The following is a 25,304-nucleotide window of genomic DNA, read 5'->3' as shown; positions in this document are numbered from 1 at the left end:
ATCTTATTGTTGGACCCCTCAAAGATTTAGACATTGAAATATTGTCCTCAAACTTAACCAAGTTCACCAAGTGTAAAGCTCTAAACTGTTTAGATCTATAAAACATAATACCTTTCCATGTTTTCTCTCTGTGTGAATTAAATGTTTCCACACTTCAGATTTATCAGGAACTTGATAGTTGCAGGTTGCAGGAGGTCAGCATGGAGCCTTCTCAGGGAATATAACCCACACTGTCTCTTGGTTCGAATTCCTATGACCGCCTGTGGTTCATTAAGTACTCCTCTTAATAGAAAGTGAAAGGTTTTGGTTACTACTTCATGTGGTTCATCTTGCTTCCTTATTTCTGCTGGGAGTCCCATGAGAATGGGCAACCGCTATGGTTGGTTTTGGCAGGTTACCCCCAAACCTTCTCCCCATTCTAGCCGTTCTGTGATTTTTGCTGATAACAAGGTCAGCTATTGGAGTAAGCATCTGTGGTTCACTCTCTGAGCCTATAGGTCTTGGACACTGCTGTATGTCATTCAAAACCTTTGTAAGGCTTACTAACTGGTAATTTTCAGTGTGGATTGTTTTGGGGATTGGAACTCTCCAGTTGAGACAATGAGATGTCTTTAGCACTGAGGGTATTTTCCTTTTTGTTGGATACTAAGAGAGCTCAGATACAAATATTTCTTTTTGTGTCCTGGACTGTTCTACTCCTCTCTGTGTTCAAAGATGCTGTGATATTCTTTGTAGAACTTAGTGGTCAGTAATGTGAATTCCAGCTTTTTGGAATAGTGGAGGGAACAGGACATGTCCTGGCTTCAGGTTCAGCATCTGAATTACAGCAAGCCTGCCTCCTCTCCTTCTAGCTTTCTTTACTCCTCACTTTCTCCTCAGACCTCTGGGCTACTGGTCCATGATCTGATTTTGGATGAAGTAGGACTGTTCATGAGGTCACACCCATAACATTGCTACACGGCCCGCCTCATCCCCTCTTCATCTACTACGTCATAAACTGTGTGAAACAATGTCTTCGTGTGGCTATTTCAAGGCTCTTTATTACCTACAGGGTCCTTTCAGATGGAAGAACAGCCAGGAAGCGCAGTGATAACAAGTAGTATTATCGATGCTATCACTGTTTGAAAAGCCTCAATCCATTGAATCTCTGTGTATAGCCTGTAGGTTATAAACATCAGAATTACATAGTATATTTCAAAATAAAATGGGGGGGATAAGAAGGAGGAGGACAGAAAAGATAGAAAAGAGGAGAGAGAGAGAGAGAGAGAGAGAGAGAGAGAGAGAGAGAGAGAGAGAGAGAGAGAGAGGAAGGGACAGAAGAAGATGAAGGGAGGTTCTGTTTTGGTTTTGGTTTCTTCCCATCTCAGATGGAGAAGTGTCAAATTCCTTGAATAGCTGTGCTTGAAGGAAGGTCAGCTTCTAGGAACCAGTAACTCTTCTAGGATAGGAAGACATGCCAGGAAGGCTTATGCAGAGAAAATGTTGAGGTGCTGTCTTTAATCCTTAATGACTGTATAAAAGCATGCAAGAGTTAGCTTGCGAAGAAAGATTAAACATTTATAGGTGCAGGAAACACATCATTTGACTCACAGAAATGGGCAATAATTTTTCTTGGAAGGAAGGAGAAAGCACTTGAGAGGATATTGATTTTGAATCAGCTCTTTGCAGGAAACATTAGACATCTGCAGAGAAACATGGTAAATGAGGCATCGTGCTGTTTTGTTCGCTCCTGAGGAGTCTGACAGGTGTTATTCCTGTGCCCTCCACACATGCTTCAGGCCTCTGCTCAAGTTATCTCTGCCTCAGTTTCCCCTAACAAGATACCTCTGGTAAGCCACTTCGAGTTACCTCAGACCCTGTGTTCTCTAAGAAGAGTTTCGTTTCTCAGAGTTCTAAACTCTCCCCTGGGCATGGCATGCTTCTCATTTATTACCACTGTGAGGGCAAGGGCTGTCTCTTTTACCTGTGTAATGTGTGACACAAAAGGGACTGAAAAGAGCCATTCTAGTGGGCACATCTTTTGAAAAATATTTATCAAGATTTCCGTGTTAGATACTTCAGAGCACAAACACAGCAGACATAGACTTAGGCACACAGCCCCAGACCCATGAAGGTTACTGGCAAAGAGAACTCGAACAGCAAGTGACCGTGTTGTAAACCAGTCACCAGGGGAACATGGTCAGTATTGGGAAAGAGGAAGTGTGGGGAGTGTCAGTTCACAGACCCAGTCTGAGGTCAGAGAAAATGTCACATTTTCAAGAAAACCAACTCACACTCAAATCACATCTGGGAGGGTGGCTTTTGTTACAAGGGTCCCCTTTTCAACAAAGGAAGATCTTTTGCTGTATATAGATTAAAATTGGCATCCTTCAGATGGGTATGTGGGCATACAATGTATACATATTTGTACTTGTGTGTATGTGCATGCATTTGCATTTATGTATGTGTGTGTTTGTGAATGTGTATGTATGTGTGTATATGTATGTGTATATGTGTGTATATGTGTGTATGTATATGTGAGCATGCACGTGCATTTATGTATGTGTATTTATGTATATGAATGTGAGTCTGTTTGTATGACTGTGTGTATATGTATGTGCATACATGTGTTTATATATGTATGTATGACTATCTCTGTGTGGATATATGTGTCTGTGCATGCATATGTGTTTATGGATTTATTGTGTGTATGCATATACATTTACGTATGTATATGCATATGTATGTGTGTGTGCGCGCATGTGTGTGTGCACACATATACACACAGGCACAGGCATGTTGGGAGGGTGATGCTGCTGAAGAAAGAAGACAGTGACTTCTTCGTTTGAAGAGTGAAAGGGATAGGAAGGAACAGAGAAGGAAGTTTCTGCATATTTCATGCAAACTGCCGTTACTAGAAGTTGGTCTTAATTAATGTCCCAATGGGTAATATACACAGTGGTAAAAATCAAAAACAAACAAATCCCCCAAGCATTTAAAGCTCTGCAATTCATGAATGTGTAGACATTTTAAATTTTAATGTTAAGCATATAAAGCTAGCATGACGGCTCGGTGAGTAAGGACATTTGTCACCAGGCCTAATGGCCTGAGTTTCCAACCCAGGGCTCTCACATGGTGATGAAAACTAATATTCACAATATGCGCGCACACACACACAGAATAAACAAATATGAGGCTTGGAGAGACAGTGCCACAGTTAAAAACACTCGCTGCTCCTGCCCAGATTTGGTTTCCAGCACCCACAGGACCACTCACAGCACTATCCTTTGTAATTCTAGTTCCAGGGACCCTGACACCCTCTTCTGCATTCCTTAGGCAGCAAGCATGGATGCTGTATACATACACACATGCAGGCAAACACTTTGCACATAAAATAGAAATAATTTAATCTAATAGAAATAGCTTTTTAAATACTTTTTAGCGTCACTATTATCAACTAAGAGGTTGTTGGGCTTGGCCTACGACAGTTACCCTTGAGGTTTTGTTCTAAATGGCCCCAGGGGTGAAGCACAGTTGCTGAGAGCTGTCTCCATTCTGACCTCTCTCTGTGAACTTGGCTCCCAAGTTGGGGAGAGAGGTTGCAAATCCGGTGTTGCAATTAACAGCCTCCTCCCAGCTCAGCAGCTCCGGCTGGTTCCTTCCTTTTTCTTTGTTTCTGGTCAGTTCTTCATTTTTCTTATTCTCCTACTGTCATATTTTTCCTCATAGATCACAAGCTTAACCGAGCACAGAAAACTGATAAATTCTTGATTTTCTTTTAACTATTAGGATTTAATATTTAAATTGCCAGTCGTTTTGTGTTAGTTACATTTCTGTGGCTGTAATAAAACAGCAAGCTCAAAGGCAACTTAAGGAAGAGAGAATACATTTTGGCTTAAAGTTCCTGAGGGTTATTGCCCATGATGACAGGGAGGCTTGGAGACACACAGCGAGTATGGTAGCTGGAATGGGAAGCTGAGAGTTCACACCTTGAATCTTGATCACACAACAGGGAGAGTAAGTTAGTAGTAGGAGGGGCTTTTACTATCAAAGCCTGCCCACAATGGCATACTTTCTCCAGCAAGGCTATACCACCTAAGCCTCCCAAACAGTGCCATCAGCTAGGGACCGGGTGTTCAAATGCCCAAGACTATGGGGGACATTTCTCAAACCACCACACACTATTAGTATTATTTTGATTGATAAATCATATTTACGTATTTGTGTGGTACCCTGTGACATTTGATATACATATGTAACGTATGTGACTAAATTGAGCTAACTAATATGTCTGACATTTTGTTTGCCTACCTTTATGTTGGCACTTAAATTTCAAATTTAATCTCTTCTTTTTTAATCCGAGTGTGCGAAAGTCAGAAAGAGCCATCGCGTCTTTTATTTATTCTGTACCATAATTTCTATTGTGGGACAGGTTCATACATAAATATAATAAATTTTTTGTTTCCAAAATAATTTTAGGTGATAAGATTTGTTCCTTAAGGAATCAAATTGAATTCAATTAATCAAATTAAAAGTTAGCAGATGACACTAGGGATGTCCTGTTTAGTCAATGTCCTTTTTAATATTGAATTGGGCAATTTCTTGAGTTATTAATTACTCTTAACTGAACTTTGAGTGCTGTGAGCATTTTGTGTCTGGCTCACTGATGACTGTCTGTCTATCTGTCTGCCTATTCCACCTCTGTCATTCTCAGCATAAACACCATGAGTATCATCCAGACCTTGTATTCTTGTTATTTCTCTCATTTTTGGCCAAGTTGATAACTGGCATCTTGTGACTTGCTTTCTGTTGTGTGGAGCTCTCCAGTTTTATGTCATTATGCCTGGTTTTCTTTTCTGATGGGATTTCTTCAGATCCTTATCATTATTCTAAAGGACAGATAAAGATTCATGAATCTTCTACCAGAGAGTTTCTCTTATTGATTTTGCATCTCGAAATCTATAGTTTCTCTCCAGTATTAGAGAGTTTATGGTAAAGATGATAGAGAATTCAGTTTATACCAGTCAATGATGACAGTCTGGCTCATTTAATTTCCTCTTAAAATTTTTCTGACAGGTGTGTGTTCACACACCATTGACCTGTATGTAATGATTCTCAGTGTTTGACTCCTATCCATTTGTCTGTATTTTTATACTACACAGTGTTATTCTCTTCATTACTGTCTTATGATAGAGTCACATCAGCCAGGGTTTCCTCTGTTCCTTACTACAGTGTTTTCATTTTATATAAAAAAAAATTAACCATTCACTAGTTGAGAATGATTTATTTTAGTGTGTGTGTATGTGTGTTTCACATGTGTGTGCACATGTGTATGGAAGCCACAGATCAACGACTTTCTGCCGGGTCATTCCATGGGGTCTCTCACTTGTTCTGGATTAGGCTAGGTGGTCTGGCCAGCCAGCCCTCCAGGGCTCCCTGTCTCCTCCTCATCTGGGCTGGGGTACCAGGCTGGCCTTGTGCCACCAGACTGGTGTTCTATGTGGGTTTTGAGAATTGAACTCAAGTCCTCATGCTTGTATTAAGCACTCTGCTGACTGACTGGGCCATCGCCCAGACCCTTGACAATTATTTTAGGCTCTTTCTCTCTTTTTTTCCCCTTTCCTATGTCAGGGTTTCACTGTGGAGGTAGAACTCAAATTCACCGGAGCCCTGCCTCAACCTCCCTAGTGCAGAGATCACGTGTGTGTATACCACGACTAGCTCAGGATCGTTTTCCTTTTCAGGATTTTAAATTTAAAGCCTTGTGGGAAATTTGGGTTTATTTCAATCAAAAAACTTGATATGTGAAGAGTTTCTACACACACTAGAAAACCACTCCATCATTGAACTAGACCCCTAAAGCCTTTTTACATTCTCTTTTGGGGTGGGGTCTCACTAACTTGCCAATCTGGGCTTGAGTTTGGTCTTTAGTTCAGGCAGGCATTGAACTTGTGATTCTCTTACCATAGCCACTCCCTCTTATGAGATTATAAGCCTGTCCTTTTATACCCAGTTCTCTCTCTCTCTCTCTCTCTCTCTCTCTCTCTCTCTCTCCCTCCCTCTCTCTCTTTCTCTTTTTCTCTCTCTCCCTTCCTTTCTTTTCTACTTTTTAATTTTTATCAAACTTATATATTCAAGGAAAGCTAATTAATTCCATGAAACATATAATCAAAAAGAAGAAGAAGAAAAGAAAAAAAAAGAAGAAAAACCAAAAACCTCAGTCTTCTTTTGCATTTCCACTAAAGGCGAGCGTGTCCAGCCTCTTGAGATGTGGGCCTTCTAAATAGCATACTTCTGTCACTTTTCTGATTTTTCAGGTTTAGACATTGACAATGGTTTAGATCACTTGCACCCCATTTTTTATTTGCATCCCTTTCTAGCCAGCCATGCACCCCAATTCCCGGTACAACTCTATCATAATTTAAGCTAGATCTATATTCGGAAGCAGAAACATGTGTTATAATCAAAAAGAAGAAGGAAAAAAAAGAAAAACCACGATTATGTTCTAGAACTCACGCTATGTCCCACTTTCTGGATAGTCAGTTAACTTCTATTCCTTACCGTTCTATTCTTGCTAGGTTGATTTTCTTTCCAGTCATGCAACTCCACATTGTCTAAATTTACTCTCAAATTGTGAGCCATCCAGAATTCCATTACCTTAGTCTTTCTGAACAAGCCTACAACCTCTTTTCTCTCCTAGAAGACAAATGGTTCTTTTTTTTTTTTTAAGCAAGTCCCACAAGGCCATTTTAGACAATCCCTCTGATATGATACTTGGTAAGGTCTTACTGTCCAAGCATGAGGACATGACTGCACCTCCCAAGCACCTACATGGAAATCCAGGTGTGTCAGCATAGGGCTGTAATCCCTACATGGACAGGCAGATGCTGGCCAGTCAGTCTACCTGGATGACTCCCGGTTTGGTGAGAGACCCTGTCTCAAAAAAGTAAGATGGGAAGTGACTGAAGAAGCTATCCAGTGTCAGCCATTGGCTTCCACACATGAACACATTCGTTCATATACAAACATGTACACAGATGTGTAACACATAAATAATAAAAGAATACAAATGAAAGCTAAACCAAGTGCTTTATAAACACTAAGTCATGAGGTCATCAGGCCTCAGACTAGCTTATACACCGTGTGATTCCTCCTTAGTCTCTGAAATGTGTGGAACCGGAGTAGCTAATCACCATGAGATTCTTGAACATAAGAGCACATGAGAACATTCTCTTCCTTTCTAGAATTTTCTTTCCCCTCGTCATTTTATTTAGCGTCACTTTTGATGGTGGAATGTGCCCTGTGACTTTCTCGGTGACCCTGTGGGATGTCTCTGTCCAGAGGAAACCTCACAGAGCCCTCTGTTTCACCATAGGAATGTTCTCCATGTTATAGTTCCAGGGTCGGTCAATGCTTCTAAAGGTTTTGTTGAGTGTTCATGACTTGCTAGGATAAATGGTATCTCGAAGGAGATGTTTTAAATTTTTTTTTTATCGTGGGCTACTTTGTAGTCATGACATGCATTTTAATAAATGATTTATTTAGATGATGGGAAAGGTTTATCTTATATCAAATAATTCTGAGTTTTTATATTCTTACAAAGAGTTAAACAGGAAAAAAGAGATTTTAGAATATTAAGAAAAGGGGACTAGTGAGATGGCTCAGTTGTTAAGAGCACTGACTGCTCTTCAGGAGGTCATGAGTTCAGATCCCAGCAACCACATGGTGGCTCACAACCATCTGTAATGGGATCTGATGCCCTCAAATGGGTGTCTGAAGACAGCGACAGTATATTTACATATAATAAATAAATAAATAAACCTTTAGGCTGGGGCAAGCAGGTGCCTGGAGCAAGTGGGGCCAGAGCAAAAGGGAGAAAAAGGGGGAAAAATATATATACACACACACACGTGAATATTAAGAAATATATGTGAATATATGTGAATATTAAGAAAAAAATTATTTTAAAAAAGAAAGAAAAGTTATTTAAAACCTCAAATAGGGCTGGCAGGATGGCTCAGTCTGTATAGTAGTTACTATGAAAGTCTGGTGACCTGAGTTCAATCCCTGGGACCCTCAAAGGTAAAAGGTAAGAGCTGATGCCACAAGATTGTCCTCTGACCTGCAGCTATGTGCCATAGCACACATGACCCCTCTTCCATTAAAAATGTTTAAACTTGAATAATATAATGACCCATAATAGGTGTTAAGGTCACTTACAGCCACAGATGAAGTAGAATAGAAGCTGTTAATAGCACCCTGGCAATGCGCAGTTGACACACGTGGTTACTGGATCTGCACTAGTTATTTGAGACAATTAAGGTCCAATGAATCTCAGGAACTGATGAAAGCAGGTAACAAAGACAGAGTATTTACTCTTGCACGTGTGAAAGCTCTTTGTGGGCCATCCCACTGAGTCTGTTCTAAATCAATCCAGAGCAGCATTCCGACATGGGAGAAGGTAGCTGGGAAGGAAAGGTGACATCAGCGGGCTGGGAAAGCAGCAGCTGCTGAGTAATTGTATCCCTTTCTTGGCGGTCACCCTGTCTTCCTGCTGGGATGCTGGAAGTCTGAGGAATCTCCAGCGAGGGCCAATGGTGCCAGAGGTGGAATCAGAACATGACCTCAGGTAACAGCCAGGGCTGAACCCTTGGCCACTCATAATTTGATATGTAGATGTGGGATTCTAAGTAGACTCCAGGCTCTGAGGAGAATTATCCTGTTGCCTTACCGTTCAGAAAGATGAGTCTGGCCACATCAACTCCTGACAGTTTTTAGAGACTAAGTTGAACCCCCACTAATTTGGGTTCTTTTAGTTTGATGGCGCGAAGCAACTCTGCCGCAGTCTCTGCTGACATTGTGCATGCAGTAGATCCAAGCCAGTTGGAAAGTTGTACTGTGCCTGCAGGCTGCACCTTATTTGGGGTGAACTGAACAATAAATAGGCTTGAGCTACACTCAGAACTATCTACTTCCATCAAAACTGGCTCTTCAAGTCCTCCTGACCTCTTATCCGACTGAACCCTGGCCACAGTTAAAGCTACCAGGTATCTGTGTACTGTCCACAGCTCACAGTGCCTGGCTCTCATGCAGGGCTGGGACCTGAAGCTCCCCAGCTCCTGTAGAGCGTGCAGCAGTGTGAAGCAGCTCCCTGGCACGCATGCAGCGTGGGCCCCATGAAGCAGCTCTTTAAGCCTTATTGTCCTTGCTGTGACTAACTACAGTCTTCAACAGGAAAGACAGAACTATCCTCTGATTCATTAAGATATGTATCCTTGCTGGGCAGTGGTGGCACACACCTTTAATCCCAGCACTTGGGAGGCAGAGGCAGGCAGAGGATTTCTGAGTTCGAAGCCAGCCTGGTCTACAGAGTGAGTTCCAGGACACCCAGGGCTATACAGAGAAACCCTGTCTCGAAAAACCAACCCCCTCCCAAAAAAAGTATCCTTTTTGAAAAACTAAATGCGTGTGTTTTTATATGAAATTTTAGATAAAATATGAATAGAATATCACAAATGTAATGTGTAGTCAAAATATATACCTCAAACTATGATTAATAGTATCATGATCTTTAGGGTAGTTATTTGGAATATTGCTTATATTTTCATTTCAAAATAAAACAAAATTTTTAAATGTATGAGAATTAACTTTCCAAAAAAATATAACTTTTCCTATCAGCTTCTTAATTTGGGATTAAAGAAGAGTTCATTAGGGGTCACAGAACAACCCAAAGAGAGGTGCATCAGTGAGTATCATGACAATAAAGCACCCCTAGATAGCTGTTAGTCATCTCTTATGTTTGAGACAGTAACATGAGTTGATCTATATAAGCTTTCCGCAGTAAGCCAGCCCTGGATAGATTTCCCCAAGTCCTGTCCAGGCTCAGTCATTCAGCCACTCTGTGTGGTTCCCATTCTCAGAAGGCTAGCTCCAGTTTCCTCACAAGTCCCCAATAGTAAGAGACGAACACACACACACACACACACACACACACACACGTACACACGTACACACACACGTACACACACAAAACGTGCTGAGTCCATTTTTGTCGTCGTTTGTGTATACAGTTGCAGGGCTGACCGCTTCTTTTTCTCCCAGAATCCTTAGTTGTCCATAGTTCTTTGGGGACTGCAAGATGTCAAACTTTCCCCTTTCCGTGTTAAGATGTCTGTTGATTTTACCGTTGTTCTGGTCTTGTTTAGATGACCATACCCAGGAGAGGCTTCCACAGCAAACACTTTTATCATTTCTTGTAGCTCTAACTTTTATAATTATACTCCATTTCAGTGAATGGTTTTTAAAACTCCCGTCTTGTGCTTTGAATGAACCATAAGAGAGTGTTAAATACGTATTTGACAAATGTGCTTTTTAAAATGTGCTTTTTATTTTCTTTCTTTTAATTACTTTGAGAGCAGTGAGAAAATATTTCAAGCTTAGAATGTTTAAAAGATAAAAGAATACTTCCAGGGGGCTGGAGAGAAGGCTCAGTGGTTAAGAGCACTGAGTGCTCTTCCAGAGGTCCTGAGTTCAATTCCCAGCAACCACATGGTGGCTCACAATCATCTGTAATGGAATCTAATGCCCTTTTCTGGTGTGTCTGAAGACAGCGTACTCACATACATTAAATAAATAAATCTTTTGGGGGGAAGATCTCTTTTGTTTTATTGGATATTTTATTTATTTACATTTCAAATGTTATCCCCCTTCCCAGTTTCCCCTCCACAAACCCTCTTTCCCCTCCCCCCTGCTTCTGTGAGGGTATCCCCCCCCCCCCACTCTGGCATTTCCCTACACTGTCATTGATCCTCCACAGGACCAAGGGTCTCTCCTTCCATTGATGCCCGACAAGGCCATCCTCTGCTTAAAAAAAAGAGAGAGAGAGAGAGAGAGAGAGAGAGAGAGAGAGAGAGAGAGAGAGAGAGAAAGGAAGGAAGAAACAGAGAAACAAAGAAAGAAACAAAGAAACTGTAGGAAAGAACATTTTAAAAAAGAAAAGAAAAGAATACTTCCTTGCTGGGTAGTGGTGACACACATCTTTAATCCCAGCACTTGGGAGGCAGAGGCAAGTGGATCTCAGAGTTTGAGGTCAGCCTGGTCTACAGAGTGAGTTCCAGAGCATCCAGAGCTACACAGAGAAACCGTGTCCCTGGGGTTGGGTTAGGAATGGGAGAGGAGATAGAAGGACATGGGGCTTTCCCCCGTTTTGATATATTTTTAAAATTGAGAAACGGAGCAGAGCACGGAGGATTACTCCGTTGAGTGAAATGATTATTCATGGACTTGAGTCAACCTTTGGGGGCGGGGGGAGAGCCTTTGTTGTTTTTTAAGGGTGTGTTCTTATGGGTGAGCTGGAAAACAACCTTGAAGCTTCTGTGACATATTGGAATGTCCTGTTCCCAACCGGATGACTGTGGTATGGGGGTGGCTGAGCAGGAGGGGCTGCAGTAAGCAGTTGAGCAAGGTCTGTACAGGGGTGATCACAGCTGAGCTGTCTGTGACCTCAAGTGTGTGGTGTGTGGGCAGGGCTGCAAGCTCAGCTTGACAGGCAGGGTACTCTGCGGTTGCATCCACCAGAGAAGGGGTGCTTTAGGAGCTTCTGCCAGGGTCTCCTATGGACTAGCAAAGTACTGTTTCCTCTGTAGCAGTCATTTCCTTCTATTTGTTTAAATTTGCTATAAAACTGAGGGCCAACAGCTATATATTACAAAACCTCAACAAGAGCGCTGTTACGATGCTTACAATGCAGAAGTAATCATTTATAGTCTCTGGGGACACGATGCTTTCTGTTTCATCAGTAGCTGGATGCTACATGTAATTCACGCTCCTGTGTCTAAACATGTTGTTGACGTTCATATGGAAAGAAAACCACTAAACTCTCTGTGTACACGTGAGACCAGAATGAAGTGTGGACTGCTACCCTCTTCTCCAATTCACCTCTGGAGCAAACCCCTTAGGGTCCAGCCTGGAACTCCCTCGGCTCCACATACCGAGTATCTGTGTCTGATTTGTCTCTCTACAAGTCGAAGTACAAGTAACACCCTGTGAAACCAGGAAGGATTTCATTTATTGGTGTCAAGCAACATGTCCTTGATGTATAAGTTGGTTTGTGAGGGATGGCATGGCAAAGTATGATGATATGAGTGGCTTTTAGGCCTGTCCAGTTTGCTGACCTCATTCAGCCAAAGGCAGCTATGAATGGAGGCTAAAGGGAAAACCACAACCGTTAAAATGTTATGAGTTACTTTTGTTATTGGTGGTGGTGGCTTTGTTGTTGTTGGTTTGTTTGTTTGTTTGTTTGTTTATGGATTTTTATGTGGTTTTTGTTTTACAGCCCAGTCAGTATGCAGCTCTCTGGTAAGAACTTTGTGGAAGGTAACAACATATCACAGTGAGAAAAGTCTGGATATCCTGGCACCAGACACTATAACTCACAGTTCACGGACGCTGTAAATCCAATATAAGAGTTTTGTCAGGTTTAGCGGTTTGAATGAGATGTTCTGCAATGTCTTGGGTGTTTGAATATTCAGTCCCCAGTTAACGGTGCTATTTGGGAGGTTTAAGAAGTGTGGCCTTGCTGGAGGAAGACTGTCACTAGAGATGGGCTTTGAGAGTTTCAAGTCTCATACCATGTTGAGTCTGCTTTCTCAGTTTTGTACTTCTGTTCACGATTCGAGCCCTGGGCTTTCTGCTCCTGCCACCATGCCTGTTGCTTCCCTGCTGTGGTCGGCTCTCATCCCTCAGTAACCATGAAGCCATGGAATCTATTTCTTCCATAAGCCGGCTTGGTCAGGGTGTTTTATCACAGCAATAGAAAAAAGACTAAGTTAGCAAGGTTTGTTTCTTCCTAGGTCTGTTTCTTTGGCTTACAGAATGACTCTGTCTTCTCTTAGCCTTTCTCTGTGTGTACAGAATGTCTCCTGTTGGATTCCTTATCAGCCACCTTGAATTAAGATCCATCCCCAAAGACTTCATTTTAACTTAATTACTCCATTACCAGCTCCAAATACAGATACATTCTGACATTCTAGAGTCAGAACCTTCACACATAAATTTGGACTGAGGCACAGTAAAGGTGAAGTAACCTACCTGAGACAGTTATTATCAACCACACTGATTAAGCCAATTCAAGTTCTAAGTCCTATTTATGGAGGGAGGGCCAGACCAAGAGTGTGCTTGTGACTCTGCAAAGTGTCCTGTTGCCCAAACCGAAGCACACAGAGCTTTTAGAAGACAAAACCACAAAGGCCACAATTTATCTTGAAGTTAGATGAAGGTCAGACTAGCCTTGAAACATGCATTTCTAGCAGGGCATAGTAATTATTTTAGACAAAACATGTCAATTATGTTTTTACCTATCTTTTTCCTAATTATTTTACTTTCTTTTCTAGTTTTCTAATTTACTTTAGTTATTTTGGTTAATAATTCTGGAGCACGCCAAGGCTGTGAAAATATCAAATGTGTTGCCAAGGCAGACATGACTGTTGTGGGAAGGGGTGGAAGGCTGAGAACTGTCTAAGCCAGTAGTTCTCAACCTGTGGCTTACAACCCTTTCACAGGGATGGTCTAAGACCATCTGTGTATCAGGTATTACGATTCACAACAGTAGCAAAATTACAGTTATTAAGCAACAAAAATAATTTTATGGCCGGGGGTCATCACAACATGAGAAACTGTATTAAAGGGTTGCAGCATCTGGAACATAGAGAAACACTTCTCTCCGCAAACAAAAAGTGGGGTCAGGACAAGATGGCATTACCTTTGTCATTTCAAAGGGAGCTAATTTATAACAATTAACCATTTTCTTTTTTCTTGCTATAAGGTAAATGTACATAAAGCCTTTTCTTTATAAGCATTTATTGCTACACATTGTGTTTATGAAACATTTCCTTAGGGACAAGCAGAGACAGTGGCTCTCCTGGCTGTTCTCTGTAACATCTGGTATGTTAGTTTTTTTAGTCACCATCCCCATTCATTGATCCTGAGTCATGCTTCCTAATATGAGAGAAAATGTGTGTGTGCAAGCATGTGTGTGGTGCACTGTGTGATGTATTCTCATGCGCTCATGTGTGTGTGTGTGTGTGTGTGTGTGTGTGCACCTGTGTGTGAAGATGTTGGTACACACGTATATGCATGAATGTGTAGGCTAGAAGTTAACATTAGATATCTTCCAATTTTTTTTCTCTACCTTAGTTTTTGAGTGAATTTCTCACTGAATTTGGTGCTAAATAAATTACTTGGCTCCAGGGATTCACCTGACTCTGCTGCCCCAGAGCCATGACTGCAGATCTGCCTCACAGCACCCGAATCTTTACATCGGTGCTGGGGAATTTCAGCTCAGGTCCTTCTGCGTGGGTGGCAAACACTTTACCAACTGAGCCATGTCTCGAAAATAGCAAGATTTTATGGGCCAAATCCAACAGGAGGATCCAGGTCCCAGTGTCTCACATATTTAGCTAATAGAGTCATACCATCCTTCATTTTGAATCCTGTTAGGTAACTCATTAATATACTTCAAGGTGCCACGTAACTGTGAAGCTCAATGCCCATTTCATTTTGAATGCCCTGTTGTTAGTGTCTGCCTTAACTGTTCACCTGAAAGGGAAGTGATTCTCGTAAGGCCCTACCATCCTTGCTTACGCTACCTTTAGGGCTTCCTGGATTGTTCCCACGACTTGACTGGAGTTCTCAACTGATCGTCACTTCACACACAGCCTCCCTCCTTCCTCGAAAGCCACCATCTTTCTGGTAGAGGAAGAGGCCAGGGGCTCTCCTTTTCCTTCACTGTGATTTCTTTTTTTTTTTTTCCATTTTTTATTGGATATATTATTTACACTTCAGATGCCATCCCCTTTCCCTATCCCCCCCTTAGAAAGCCCCTATCCCATGCCCCCTTTTCCTTTTTGCACTTATACATTTTTTTAAAAATGTTAATCAAAGGCTTTATAAGTTTGGTAATGCTCAATCAGAGGTGTAACCCACTACCCAACCTAGATATATCAACTATCTTTGACTGGTGGAGATACATGAACATCTGCCTCCCTGTCTCCCCCCTCTTTCTCTCTCATCACCTAGCTTCTCCTCTCCTTCTTCTCCTCCTCTCCTTACTCCTTCTCATCCTCTCAGTACTCCTCCCACCTTAGCTCCTCCTACATAGCACCCTTCCTGTTAAAATGAAACTTTTCTCTCAAAATACAATTAGAGCATAATTATGCCAATTTGTACCCGCGAGGTACAAGATAGTCCTAATACCCAGCCCATCATTTTGTTGACTAACCAGAACCTCTGTCGTCTCTCCTAACTAAAACACTTAGTTCTGAACCTGGCTTTTTTCTTGGCTTTAGGATGAATGTCAGCAGACGACCATCCACTCAAATCTTTTCTCTCAAGGTAAATAGCCAGGATTGGCTATGAGGCTATAAGTTTTCAACCCCGTCAGAAATCCAGAATGACTGAGTTAACTATAATTGTGGGAAGCACAAAGCATAGCTTCTAAAACTTAGCCAATTTATAGAGACCTCTGAACACCTGGACACTCCCTCTACTACATAATGTTGGAGCATCTGTTCTTCTGCCTTCTGGCCCAGGATCATCTGACAGACCTTAGTGCTGCAGAATTATTAAGGACTGATTATATCTGTCTAGGCAGATATAATCAGTCGACTATTCTGCAAGTTCACTGTGATTTCTTGACCCTGTCAGTCTCTCTTCAGCCTGAGGAACCATTAAGGTTCTCTAGAACTTCGAGACTTTTATGATCACAAAATTTCCATGAGAGGGATTTAAGGAATGGGTTACAAATTTGATTATACACTAGAAGCACTAGAACTCATTCTGGATGCCTCGGTGCAGGCAGCTGCCAGCACTGGAAACTCCCCAAGTGACTTCATTGTCTCCTTACGGCTGAAATCCACTTAGGTGCCGCCACCTCGTTGCTTCTCTACGTGCTCTCGCATGAAATGTTATTGCTCAACAAAAGAAGGGTTAAGCAATCCCCCTCCTTTCCCTCCTTCCTTCCAATCCTCTATCACATGCGTGAGTAAAAGGAAAGTTAGAAGCAGACTGACATCAGGTGAATTCCAATAGACGTTAACTCAGCAACTCCGTGAATGGTTTGCTAGTGTCCACATGCTACTCTTTGCCACCCTGAAGTTCAGATCGGTTGAGTTGTCTGATCTGTTTTTATCAGTTCCTGTAGTTTTCTCTTTTAGGATCACATATCAACCCATTGGACATAAAGCTTCTTTTGATGCTCTCTCTTCTGTGCTCTCCTCCACATTTTGATGTACCCTCAGCACAGGTGTCTATCTCTAATATTTTGGAAGGCTTTCTCAGAATGGAAACCTCTTGGTTGACACACAGCTTGCATTGTAATTTTTCTGCTGCTGACCAGTAGGAGAAATTCTTTTTTTGTTTGTTTGTTTGTTTTTTTGTTTTTGTTTGTTTGTTTGTTTGTTTTTCGAGACAAGGTTTCTCTGTGTAGCCCTGGCTATCCTGGAACTCACTCTGTAGACCAGGCTGGCCTCGAACTCAGAAATCCGCCTGCCTCTGCCTCCCAAGTGCTGAGATTAAAGGCGTGCGCCACCACTGCCCAGCTTTTTAATTTATTTATTTCACATATATGAGTACACTTTCACTGTCTTCAGACACATCAGAAGAGGGCATTGGATCCCATTACAGATGGTTGTACACCATAGGGTTGCTGGGAATTGAACTCAGGACCTCAGGAAGAACAGTCAGTGTTCTTAACTACTGAGCCATCTCTCTAGCCCTGGTAGGAGAAACCTGATGAGTGAAACTTACCCATTCATGCCTGGTACTTTCTGTGCTGTCAGGAAGGTACTGGGAAAGCTCCCTCAAAACACCTGCCCACAGGTCTGAACATTCCCTCTGCCCTTCTCTGTACAGATTAGAGACTTGTGCCTTCAAATGATCTTAGGTCTTTACTGATGGAGGACCTATGGTGCCAGATTGTTAGATTCCAGAAAACGAATGACTCTATGAAAGTTTTCTGATACCATCTTCTAGGTGCTTTGGACCCTGCCTTGCTGTTCGTGCTGAGAATGAGGTGGTCTTCACACACAGCCCCTTCACAGCTTTGGGGAATCGGTAGAGAGCATAGAACCCGTCTACAGGCAGAGTCCTAGAAACCTGGTACGTGTGATTCTTTCCATTTGTCAACAATCACCTTCCAAAGTGCTTTGCAAGGCCTGGCCAGGATGCAAGGAGAACATCTATCCTCCATTTTTACTGTGTTTATCAAAATGCATCCATTTAGTTTATCTGGGAGAATAGTGCCTAGTGATTATACATAGATGATATCAATTATAAAATTATCAATTTTATATTGACGTCAATTATAAAATCTGTATGGATCTCACAGAATTATGGAAAACACATAGCAAAAGCAAGTATTAGCGAAAGTTGCATGTTATCCCAGAACTCAATGAAAATCACTGTTAACGTTTTGGTGCATCTTACTCAAGTCTGATTCACACAGCCGTGTGAGACTGCTGCAATTCTTTATCTCTAGCTATCTTTCCTACCTGAGAGAGCATGCGTGCTTTCATCTCATTGGTTGGTCTTCTGGATGCTGTGTAGCTTTTTTGTGCATTGAGATCATTTCTAGATATCTGCAGAGATTATGTGGTGGTGAAACTGTACATGCCTTGTAGGCTCCGTGCATCTTCTCCTGGATCCTGAGAATAAATATGTACTTGAAAAGCTTTCAATATGTATTGCTGAGCTGTCCTCCGAGAAGCTTCTATCAGGGTTCCCTCATCCCAGCACTTCCTTTAGGAGTTTCAGATTCCTACCCATTTGCAAACATATTACCTTTAACTGTTTCCTGTGAGTTTGGTGGAAGAAAAAGGACTGAAGAGATGGCTCACTGGTTAAGACCATGTACAGCTCCTGCAGAGAGGACCAGGTTTCAGTGCCTGGTACCCACACTGCGTGGCTCACAGCTGCCTGTAACTCTAGCTCAAGGAGATTTGACACCACTGGATTCCTCAGACACACATATATGCACAGAATTTAAAATAAAAGAATTCAAGAAGAAAAAGAAAAAAAATCATTGATACATTTTGCAGTTTCTTGTTTCATCATAATTTCTTTTATAATTAATTATACATCTGCTGGAGATAGGTTATTTTTAAAATTTGTTTTGTGTTGGTTTTTTTTTTTTAATTTATTTATTTCACATATATGAGTACACTTTCACTGTCTTCAGACACACCAGAAGAGGGCATTGGATCCCATTACAGATGGTTGTGAACCACCATGTGGTTGCTGGGAATTGAACTCAGGACCTCAGGAAGAACAGTCAGTGTTCTTAACTACTGAGCCATCTCTCCAGCCCTGGAGATAGTTTTGCATATAATGCTTGAGTAGAGCTAGTTCTCCTGTTCCAGAAACATAAATATTTAAGGAGACAGATGTATCTAACCTGATTTAAGCTTAAAGCAATGTGTACATGTATTGAAACATTACATAGTACCTCGTTAGGATCAACAGTTTTATGTTTATGTGTCAGTTAAAATTAATTTAAAATAATCAAAACTATAAGTATCTTATCTCATTATCTGCCTTCTAATTTCTCCTCAAGCCTCTCCCCGGGCTGGGTCTTTTTAATTTGCAGTCAATTATTCTGCTAGGAGAATGACATTCACTGTCACTGAGAAAGTCTGGTATTGATTTTGCTTGCCAAAGAGTAGAAATAGCATTTTAAGCAGGAGATTTTGCTATAGTAAAAATTATCATTACAGAATAGAATTTCTACCTTAGCTTATGTAAATAATAATCTTGGCAGCGTCTTTTCCCTAACCATCAAACCAGAGAGCCTCCGTCCACTGGTGCTGTGGTACTGCATTAATTATGGCAACCTGAAAGAAGCCTTTGAGGTCACATTCATTGTAGAGCCTTTGCTACAGGTTATGTAGTGGGATCAGGCTCTTTCTAGCCAGAGAGTACCATGTTCAAGTACCATGTATAAGTTCCATGCATAAGTACCACATGTAAGTACCATGCATAAGTACCACATGTAAGTACCATGCATAAGTACCACATGTAAGTACCATGCATAAGTACCACATGTAAGTACCATGCATAAGTACCACATGTAAGTACCATGTATAAGTACCACATATGAGGACACACCAGTCCCAACTTCACATTTACACTTGACTGAAAATGTGTGCATATAGGAAACATTGTAACCTTACAAAAGGATTGCATGATGGATAATTGAGGCTATGTTATATTATTGCTGTTAAAACTACATGTGTGGTGAAAAATGTTAACAATGCTTGCCACTAGAAAATGATACGGGGATAAAGAGTGAAAAAAACTCAGCCTTCTTCTCCCAGTGGGGTTTGGTTGTCTTGCCCTAGCTGTGCTAGACCTCACAGGACCCGATGTTCATCCTGCCTTAGCCTCCCCAGCAGCTGGAACCACAGCTAAGCACCTTTGCACCCGACTTCAGTGTCCAAATTTTGGTTTGTAAGACTGTATTAGGGTTGCCTTTGTTGATATTTTGCTTCAAAGCATTTGTTTGTGTGCCTGTGTGTTCATGTGTGTGTGTGTGTGCTCACACGTGTGCATGTGGGAGCGTGCATGGATATGAGTGTATACGTGGCTTCCTCAGTCACTCTCCACCTTATTTTTTTTTTTTGAGGCAGAGTCTATCACTGAAGCTAGAGCTCCCTGATTTGGTGAGACTGGCCAGCCAACAAACCTGGGGCGTCCTCCTGGGATTACTGGTGTACCCTGCCACATCTGGCTTATAATACAGGTGCTGAGGAGGTCACACTCGGGTTCTCTGAGCCATCTCCCCAGCCCTTTAGAGCATTTATTTTATTCATTTGTTCATTTATTTACTTATTTATTTTGAGACAGCGTCTCACTATGTATCCCTGGCTAGTATGGAACTAACTATGTAAACCAGCTTGCCTCAAGTTTACAGAAATCTGCCAGTCTTTGCCTTTGGATCAAAGGCGTGTATCACCATACTCAGCTCTTGATCAAGTTTTTTTTTTAATTCATTTTCTGTTTGTTTCGTGTGTGTGTGTGTGTGTGTGTGTGTGTGTGTGTGTGTGTCTGTCTGTCTGTCTGTCTGTCTGTCTGTTTGTCTGTCTGTTTGTATTTGGGCATGTGCACATGAATGCAGTTGACCAAGAAGCCCAGAAGAAGGTGGTATTGGATCACCTGGAGTTACAGGCACTTGGGAGTGTTCGCTGAGGCTAATGCTTCCTGATTTGGTTAGACTGGCTGCTTAGTGCAGCAGACATGAATACTCAGAACTAAACACAGGTCAGCAAAAACAGAACCTCATCTTAAGCACCCTAACCCTATGTCATGACATGACAACATTTTAAAGAGACAAATACCTAAAGGCAACTTAACATTGTTTGTTTGTTTGTTTATTTGTTTTTTGAGACAGGGACTCTTTGTGTAGCCCTGGCTGTATAGAATTCATTGTGTGGACCAGGCTGGCCTCCAACTTACTGAGCTCCACCCGCCTCTGCCTCTCTCGTACTGGGATTAAAGGTATGTATGGCCACCACATAGGCTAAATAAGTTGTTCTAAGTACAAGAGGGGATGTTTCCCAGTTACAACTAGCCACAAAATAAGGAGTTTAGTGTCTTTCTCAAAGCCATGTACCTTGTCTTTATTGAAAAGTTTGCAAATCTTTCTCCGCCCCCCTCCCTTGTGTCTGTGTGCCTAATTCATGATGGAGAAACAAAAAGCAAACAAAAGAAATTGTCTCCCAAAGCAATCTACAAGTTTAAATTGCTGATTGAATTAGGGGCGCCTGTGATACTGAACTGCAGACATGTACAGGTTGTGAAACCTAACAAGGGTCTGAGCCATGGTATTTCTTTACTGTTAAGTAAAATGTCACCGGGCATTTTGCCGCTTTGATGCATGCACGGAAAAGGAGTTAAGAGCACTGGGCTTAGCAAGTTCCTTACTTTGAGCTTCAAGTCCTCTGAATGTACAGAACTGACTGTCATTAGAGGATCCTAACGGCTGTTTCTGTTGTAGGCAAAATGAAGGACCGGCTTGCAGAGCTTCAGGAATTGTCCAGGAGCTATGACCAGCAATTCCCAGATGGGGATGATGACTTTGACGCTCCCCACGAGGACATCGTGTTCGAGACCGACCACATCCTGGAGTCCTTGTACCGGGTCATCCAGGACATCCAAGATGAAAACCAGCTGCTTCTGATCGACGTGAGGCGCCTGGGGAGGCAGAATGTCCGCTTCCTCACCTCCATGAGGCGCCTCAGCAGCATTAAGCGCGACACCAATTCCATCGCCAAGGCCATCAAGACCCGGGGTGAAGGCATCCACCAGAAGCTGCGCTCCATGAAGGAGCTGAGCGAGCAGGCGGAGGCCCGGCATGGCGAGCACTCGGTGGTGTCCCGCATCTCACACGCACAATACAGCGCGCTGGCCCGCACCTTCCAGCAAGCCATGTATGAGTACAACCAGGCCGAGATGAAACAGCGCGACAACTGCAAGATCCGCATCCAGCGGCAGCTGGAGATCATGGGCAAGGACGTGTCGGGCGAGCAGATCGAGGACATGTTTGAGCAGGGCAAATGGGACGTGTTCTCCGAGAACCTGCTGGCCGACGTGAAGGGCGCGCGGGCGGCGCTCAACGAGATCGAGAGCCGCCACCGCGAGCTCCTGCGCCTCGAGGGTCGCATTCGCGACGTGCATGAGCTCTTTCTGCAGATGGCTGTGCTGGTGGAGAAGCAGGCGGACACGCTGAACGTCATCGAGCTCAACGTGCAGAAGACTCTCGACTACACGGGTGAGGCCAAGGCGCAGGTGCGCAAGGCGGTGCAGTACAAGAAGAAGAACCCCTGCAGGACCATCTGCTGCTTCTGTTGCCCCTGTGTCAACTAGCGGCTGGCTTGGATCTCCACTGCACGTGCCATGTTGGAAACACATCTATGATGCCAGCCAAATGCATCCTGGGCTGGACGGAGGGAGAGGGTCCTAATGCCTTGCAGAATTCAAAGCATAGAGAAAGTGAGGGTTGGGATGCAAGATTTGGAACCTGGCACCTGCCTACAAGGGATGGTTGTTAGCATCCAATGGCTCCTTAATGTAGGCAGATTTCCACCAGCGTTGTGTGATGTCATTATAAAATCCATAGCACTCAGCATTACAGGGAGGAGCTAATGTCATTGCTAAGATCCATGTCTTGAAGTCTAAAGGAGGAAGCCAAGCAAACATATGCTAATAGTATGAGCACATTATCAAAAGTTACCTTCGTTTGTCCTCTCTGGAAAGTTCCTAGGTGTTATACGATTTTGAGTGACATTCACTTCAGTATTCCTTACTTCTGTTCAATTTCAAGTAACTTTGACCTTGGGTAAGCTGGATGCCATTCACTTCCAATTATCTATTTATGTTGTGTGAGTCCTGCGTGGACACCTTCCCTTGAATCGCTCCCCCTACGCATTAACCTGCACTGGACACTGGTTCCTTATCTCGCTCACGTTTTATAACGTCTACCAGTTTATATAGGAATATTTTTTAAGCACCAAATATTGAACAGGCACTCAAGTTTAACTTTATATTGGTCACATTTTATGGATTTTTCCACAGATAACATTTATTTAAAAATGTATCTTTGTACTTCATTTCATATGAATATGGGTGTAAATGTAAATTAATCTTCACTCGCACGTGTACATTAATGGCCAATCGGATTGACTTTGCTTTTGGAAATTCTGTATATAAACAAGAGCTTTTTTTGGTACGTGTCAGTGTTTGGTGGCCCCCAGGGTATTTCATTCCTGTCTGCACAGTCCAGTTTGGGTCAAACTTTATTCTGAACAACTGTGTGCTGTCATTAATAAAGATAAGCAAGGAAGGTTAAAAAAAAACTGTGAAACAGCTAGAGATAAAGTGAGGGTCTTGCAAATAGTAATTTACCTTACTGTGAGCGTTCCTGTCTCCATTAAAGCAGAGAGACGTAAAGTAAACTCTTGTTTTTTTAAATAAGTTTAATAAACATGACATTATAACCATCTCTTTTTTTATATTTACATCTTGACCCACTGAACCTAAATTGATTGTCTTTTTCGGTTTTTGTTAAACTTTCTCCCACCTGACTATCATGTCTGCATGGGACTCAAAACACAGTTTTTACAGTTGTTTAGAAACCGCTGAGGTTTTAAAGATTTGCTTTCATTCACTTGAAGATGTTCACATGAAGATGATCATGTTCCAGACCGAAGTTACCACGCCTGTGTGTGTCTTCTGAATCCACGCCCAACTGCTGTGTTTTAACACCAGTGATTTCACTGGAAAGTCCTATATCCTGGGTTCATAAGAAGAAGAAAGAGGAGCAGAAACTCTTTCAGGCCCGTTGATCTGCTTACGAGAGAGAAAAACCAGTCTTGTGCAGTTTTGCTTTTTTAAAAAGATTTATTTATAACTATTTAATGTATATGAGTGCTCTATCTGCATGTACGCCTGCATTCCAGCAGAGAGCATCAGACCCCATTACAGATGGTTGTGAGCCACCGTGTGGCTGCTGGAATTAAACTCAGGACCTCTAGAAGAGCAGACAGTCCTCTTAACCGTTGAGCCATCTCTCCAGTCCACAGTTTTGCTTTTCACTGTTTAATATGAACTGTACATGCAGAGCCCTGCCAGGCTCGCCTCAAACTTTGCCCAGTTTCTTTATCACATATCTACTGGGATCTTCCGCTTTCACTAAGGAAGGGGGAAGTTCCCACATTGCTCCAGTGACCTAGTTTTTATTGCAGAGAAGAGTCTGTGTGTAGAGACTAGCTATTTTCCTCAAAAAGGAACAGTCTGTAAATTTAACTTACATGAACTCTGGAAGAATTTCCTCTCTCTCTTTCTTTTTTAGAACCATTACAAAAATAAACAACTTTCTGTATCTGCATAATATTTTTTGAGACACAGTCTCACTATATGGCCCAGCTGACTTGGAACTCACTGTATAGACCAGGCTGCTCTTAAACTCACAGGCATAGCCTCCTGTCTCAGCCTCCTGAGAGCTGAGATTAAAGTCATGGACCACAACACCAGGGTAGATCACTTTTGTCCTAAGTAATCCTAATGATGAATCTGTGGTAACTATTCTATCCTGCTTGCTTCTATTAGACAGTTATTCCATCCAGTCCTGTCCTACCAGGTCCTGTCCTGTCCTGTCCTGTCCTGCCCTGCCCAAGATACGAATCATAAGCTCCATGAAGAGTTCTGGGAAGTCATACAAGCTGCAACACAGACCTCAGGGGAAAGCATCAGTTGCCTGGAACCTATGATAGAAAGGAGAACTGACCCCTGCAAAGCACACGTGCGCGCGCGCGCACACACACACACACACACACACACACACACACACACACACACACACTGAATTTAAATATAGACTCTGAATATGAGGGAACACGAGTGGTGTTTGTCTTGCTGAGTCTGGCTTATTTGGGGTTTGTTTGTTGTTTGTTTTTGACACAGGGTCCCTCTATGTGGCCCTGAATGTCCTCAAACTCACTATGTAGACCAGGCTGGCCTTAAACCCACAAAGATTTGCCTGCCTCTGTTTTCTGAGTTCTGGCCCGAGTCTGGCTTGTTTCATTTAGCATATCAGTCTCTACTGTCATCCACTTTCCAAAAAGAAGTCATGATTTTTTTTTTAATCACTGAATAAAACCCCACTGTGTGTAGTGTCACATTTTATTTATGTTTATCTATTGGTGGACATCTAGGCTGGCTATTTTTCTAGCTATTGTAAACAGTAAAGCAATAAACGCAGACATTCAGGTATCCATGTTCACTTAGTGTATGTGTTCCATCGTGGTTTGGGTGGGGATGATGGTTCATCTTGGTTGTTGACTTGGCTGGATCCCAAACTAATAAAAAGACAAGCTGCTGCCACTCCTGTGAGGTGTTTTCTTGATCAGGTTAGTTAAAGTAGAAAGAGAACTGTACATGTGGCAGTACCTTCTGATAAAGCCCAGACAAAAAATGTAAGAAGGAAACTTTTGCCTGCTGGCCTTCACTCTTGTGTGCCAGTCCATCTATTCTGTTGCTGCTGCTGCTGCTGCTGCTGCTGCTGCTGCTGCTGCTGCTGCTGCTGCTGCTGCTGTTACAGCTGTTGTTACATTCCTTTGCTGGTATCATAACCCAGCTCCTTCAGACTAAATAGACTTCCAGCGGCTCTCCAGGAGTACCCCAAGACTTCAGCACCAGACTGCCAGACTGGAACTACTGAGACAGTCCTATGATTAAATAGCTACTGGATTCTCAGACTTTCTGTTGTAAAGCAGCCA

The 25,304-nt window shown here is 42.3% G+C and overlaps 1 protein-coding gene across 3 annotated transcripts in view; it reads left to right on the top strand.

Moving 5' to 3' along the window:
* Stx11 (syntaxin 11) overlaps window positions 1-24,909 on the top strand; it is a 30,515-nt gene extending 5,606 nt beyond the window's left edge. For 2 of the 3 annotated variants that reach the window (XM_076926868.1, XM_076926869.1), the window contains exons 2-3: window positions 17,008-17,133; window positions 21,026-24,909. In XM_076926868.1, the coding sequence (XP_076782983.1) occupies window positions 21,031-21,894 (864 nt within the window). In that variant the 5' untranslated portion in view covers window positions 17,008-17,133; window positions 21,026-21,030 and the 3' untranslated portion in view covers window positions 21,895-24,909. The remainder of the gene's footprint in view (window positions 1-17,007; window positions 17,134-21,025) is intronic. The other variant, XM_076926870.1, reaches the window with a different exon arrangement.
* The last annotated feature ends 395 nt before the right edge of the window (window positions 24,910-25,304 follow it).

This window comes from Arvicanthis niloticus, chromosome 28 (genome assembly GCF_011762505.2).
Source record: "Arvicanthis niloticus isolate mArvNil1 chromosome 28, mArvNil1.pat.X, whole genome shotgun sequence".
NCBI classification, from domain to species: domain Eukaryota; kingdom Metazoa; phylum Chordata; class Mammalia; order Rodentia; family Muridae; genus Arvicanthis; species Arvicanthis niloticus.
This window is presented reverse-complemented; position numbering and strand designations above follow the sequence as displayed.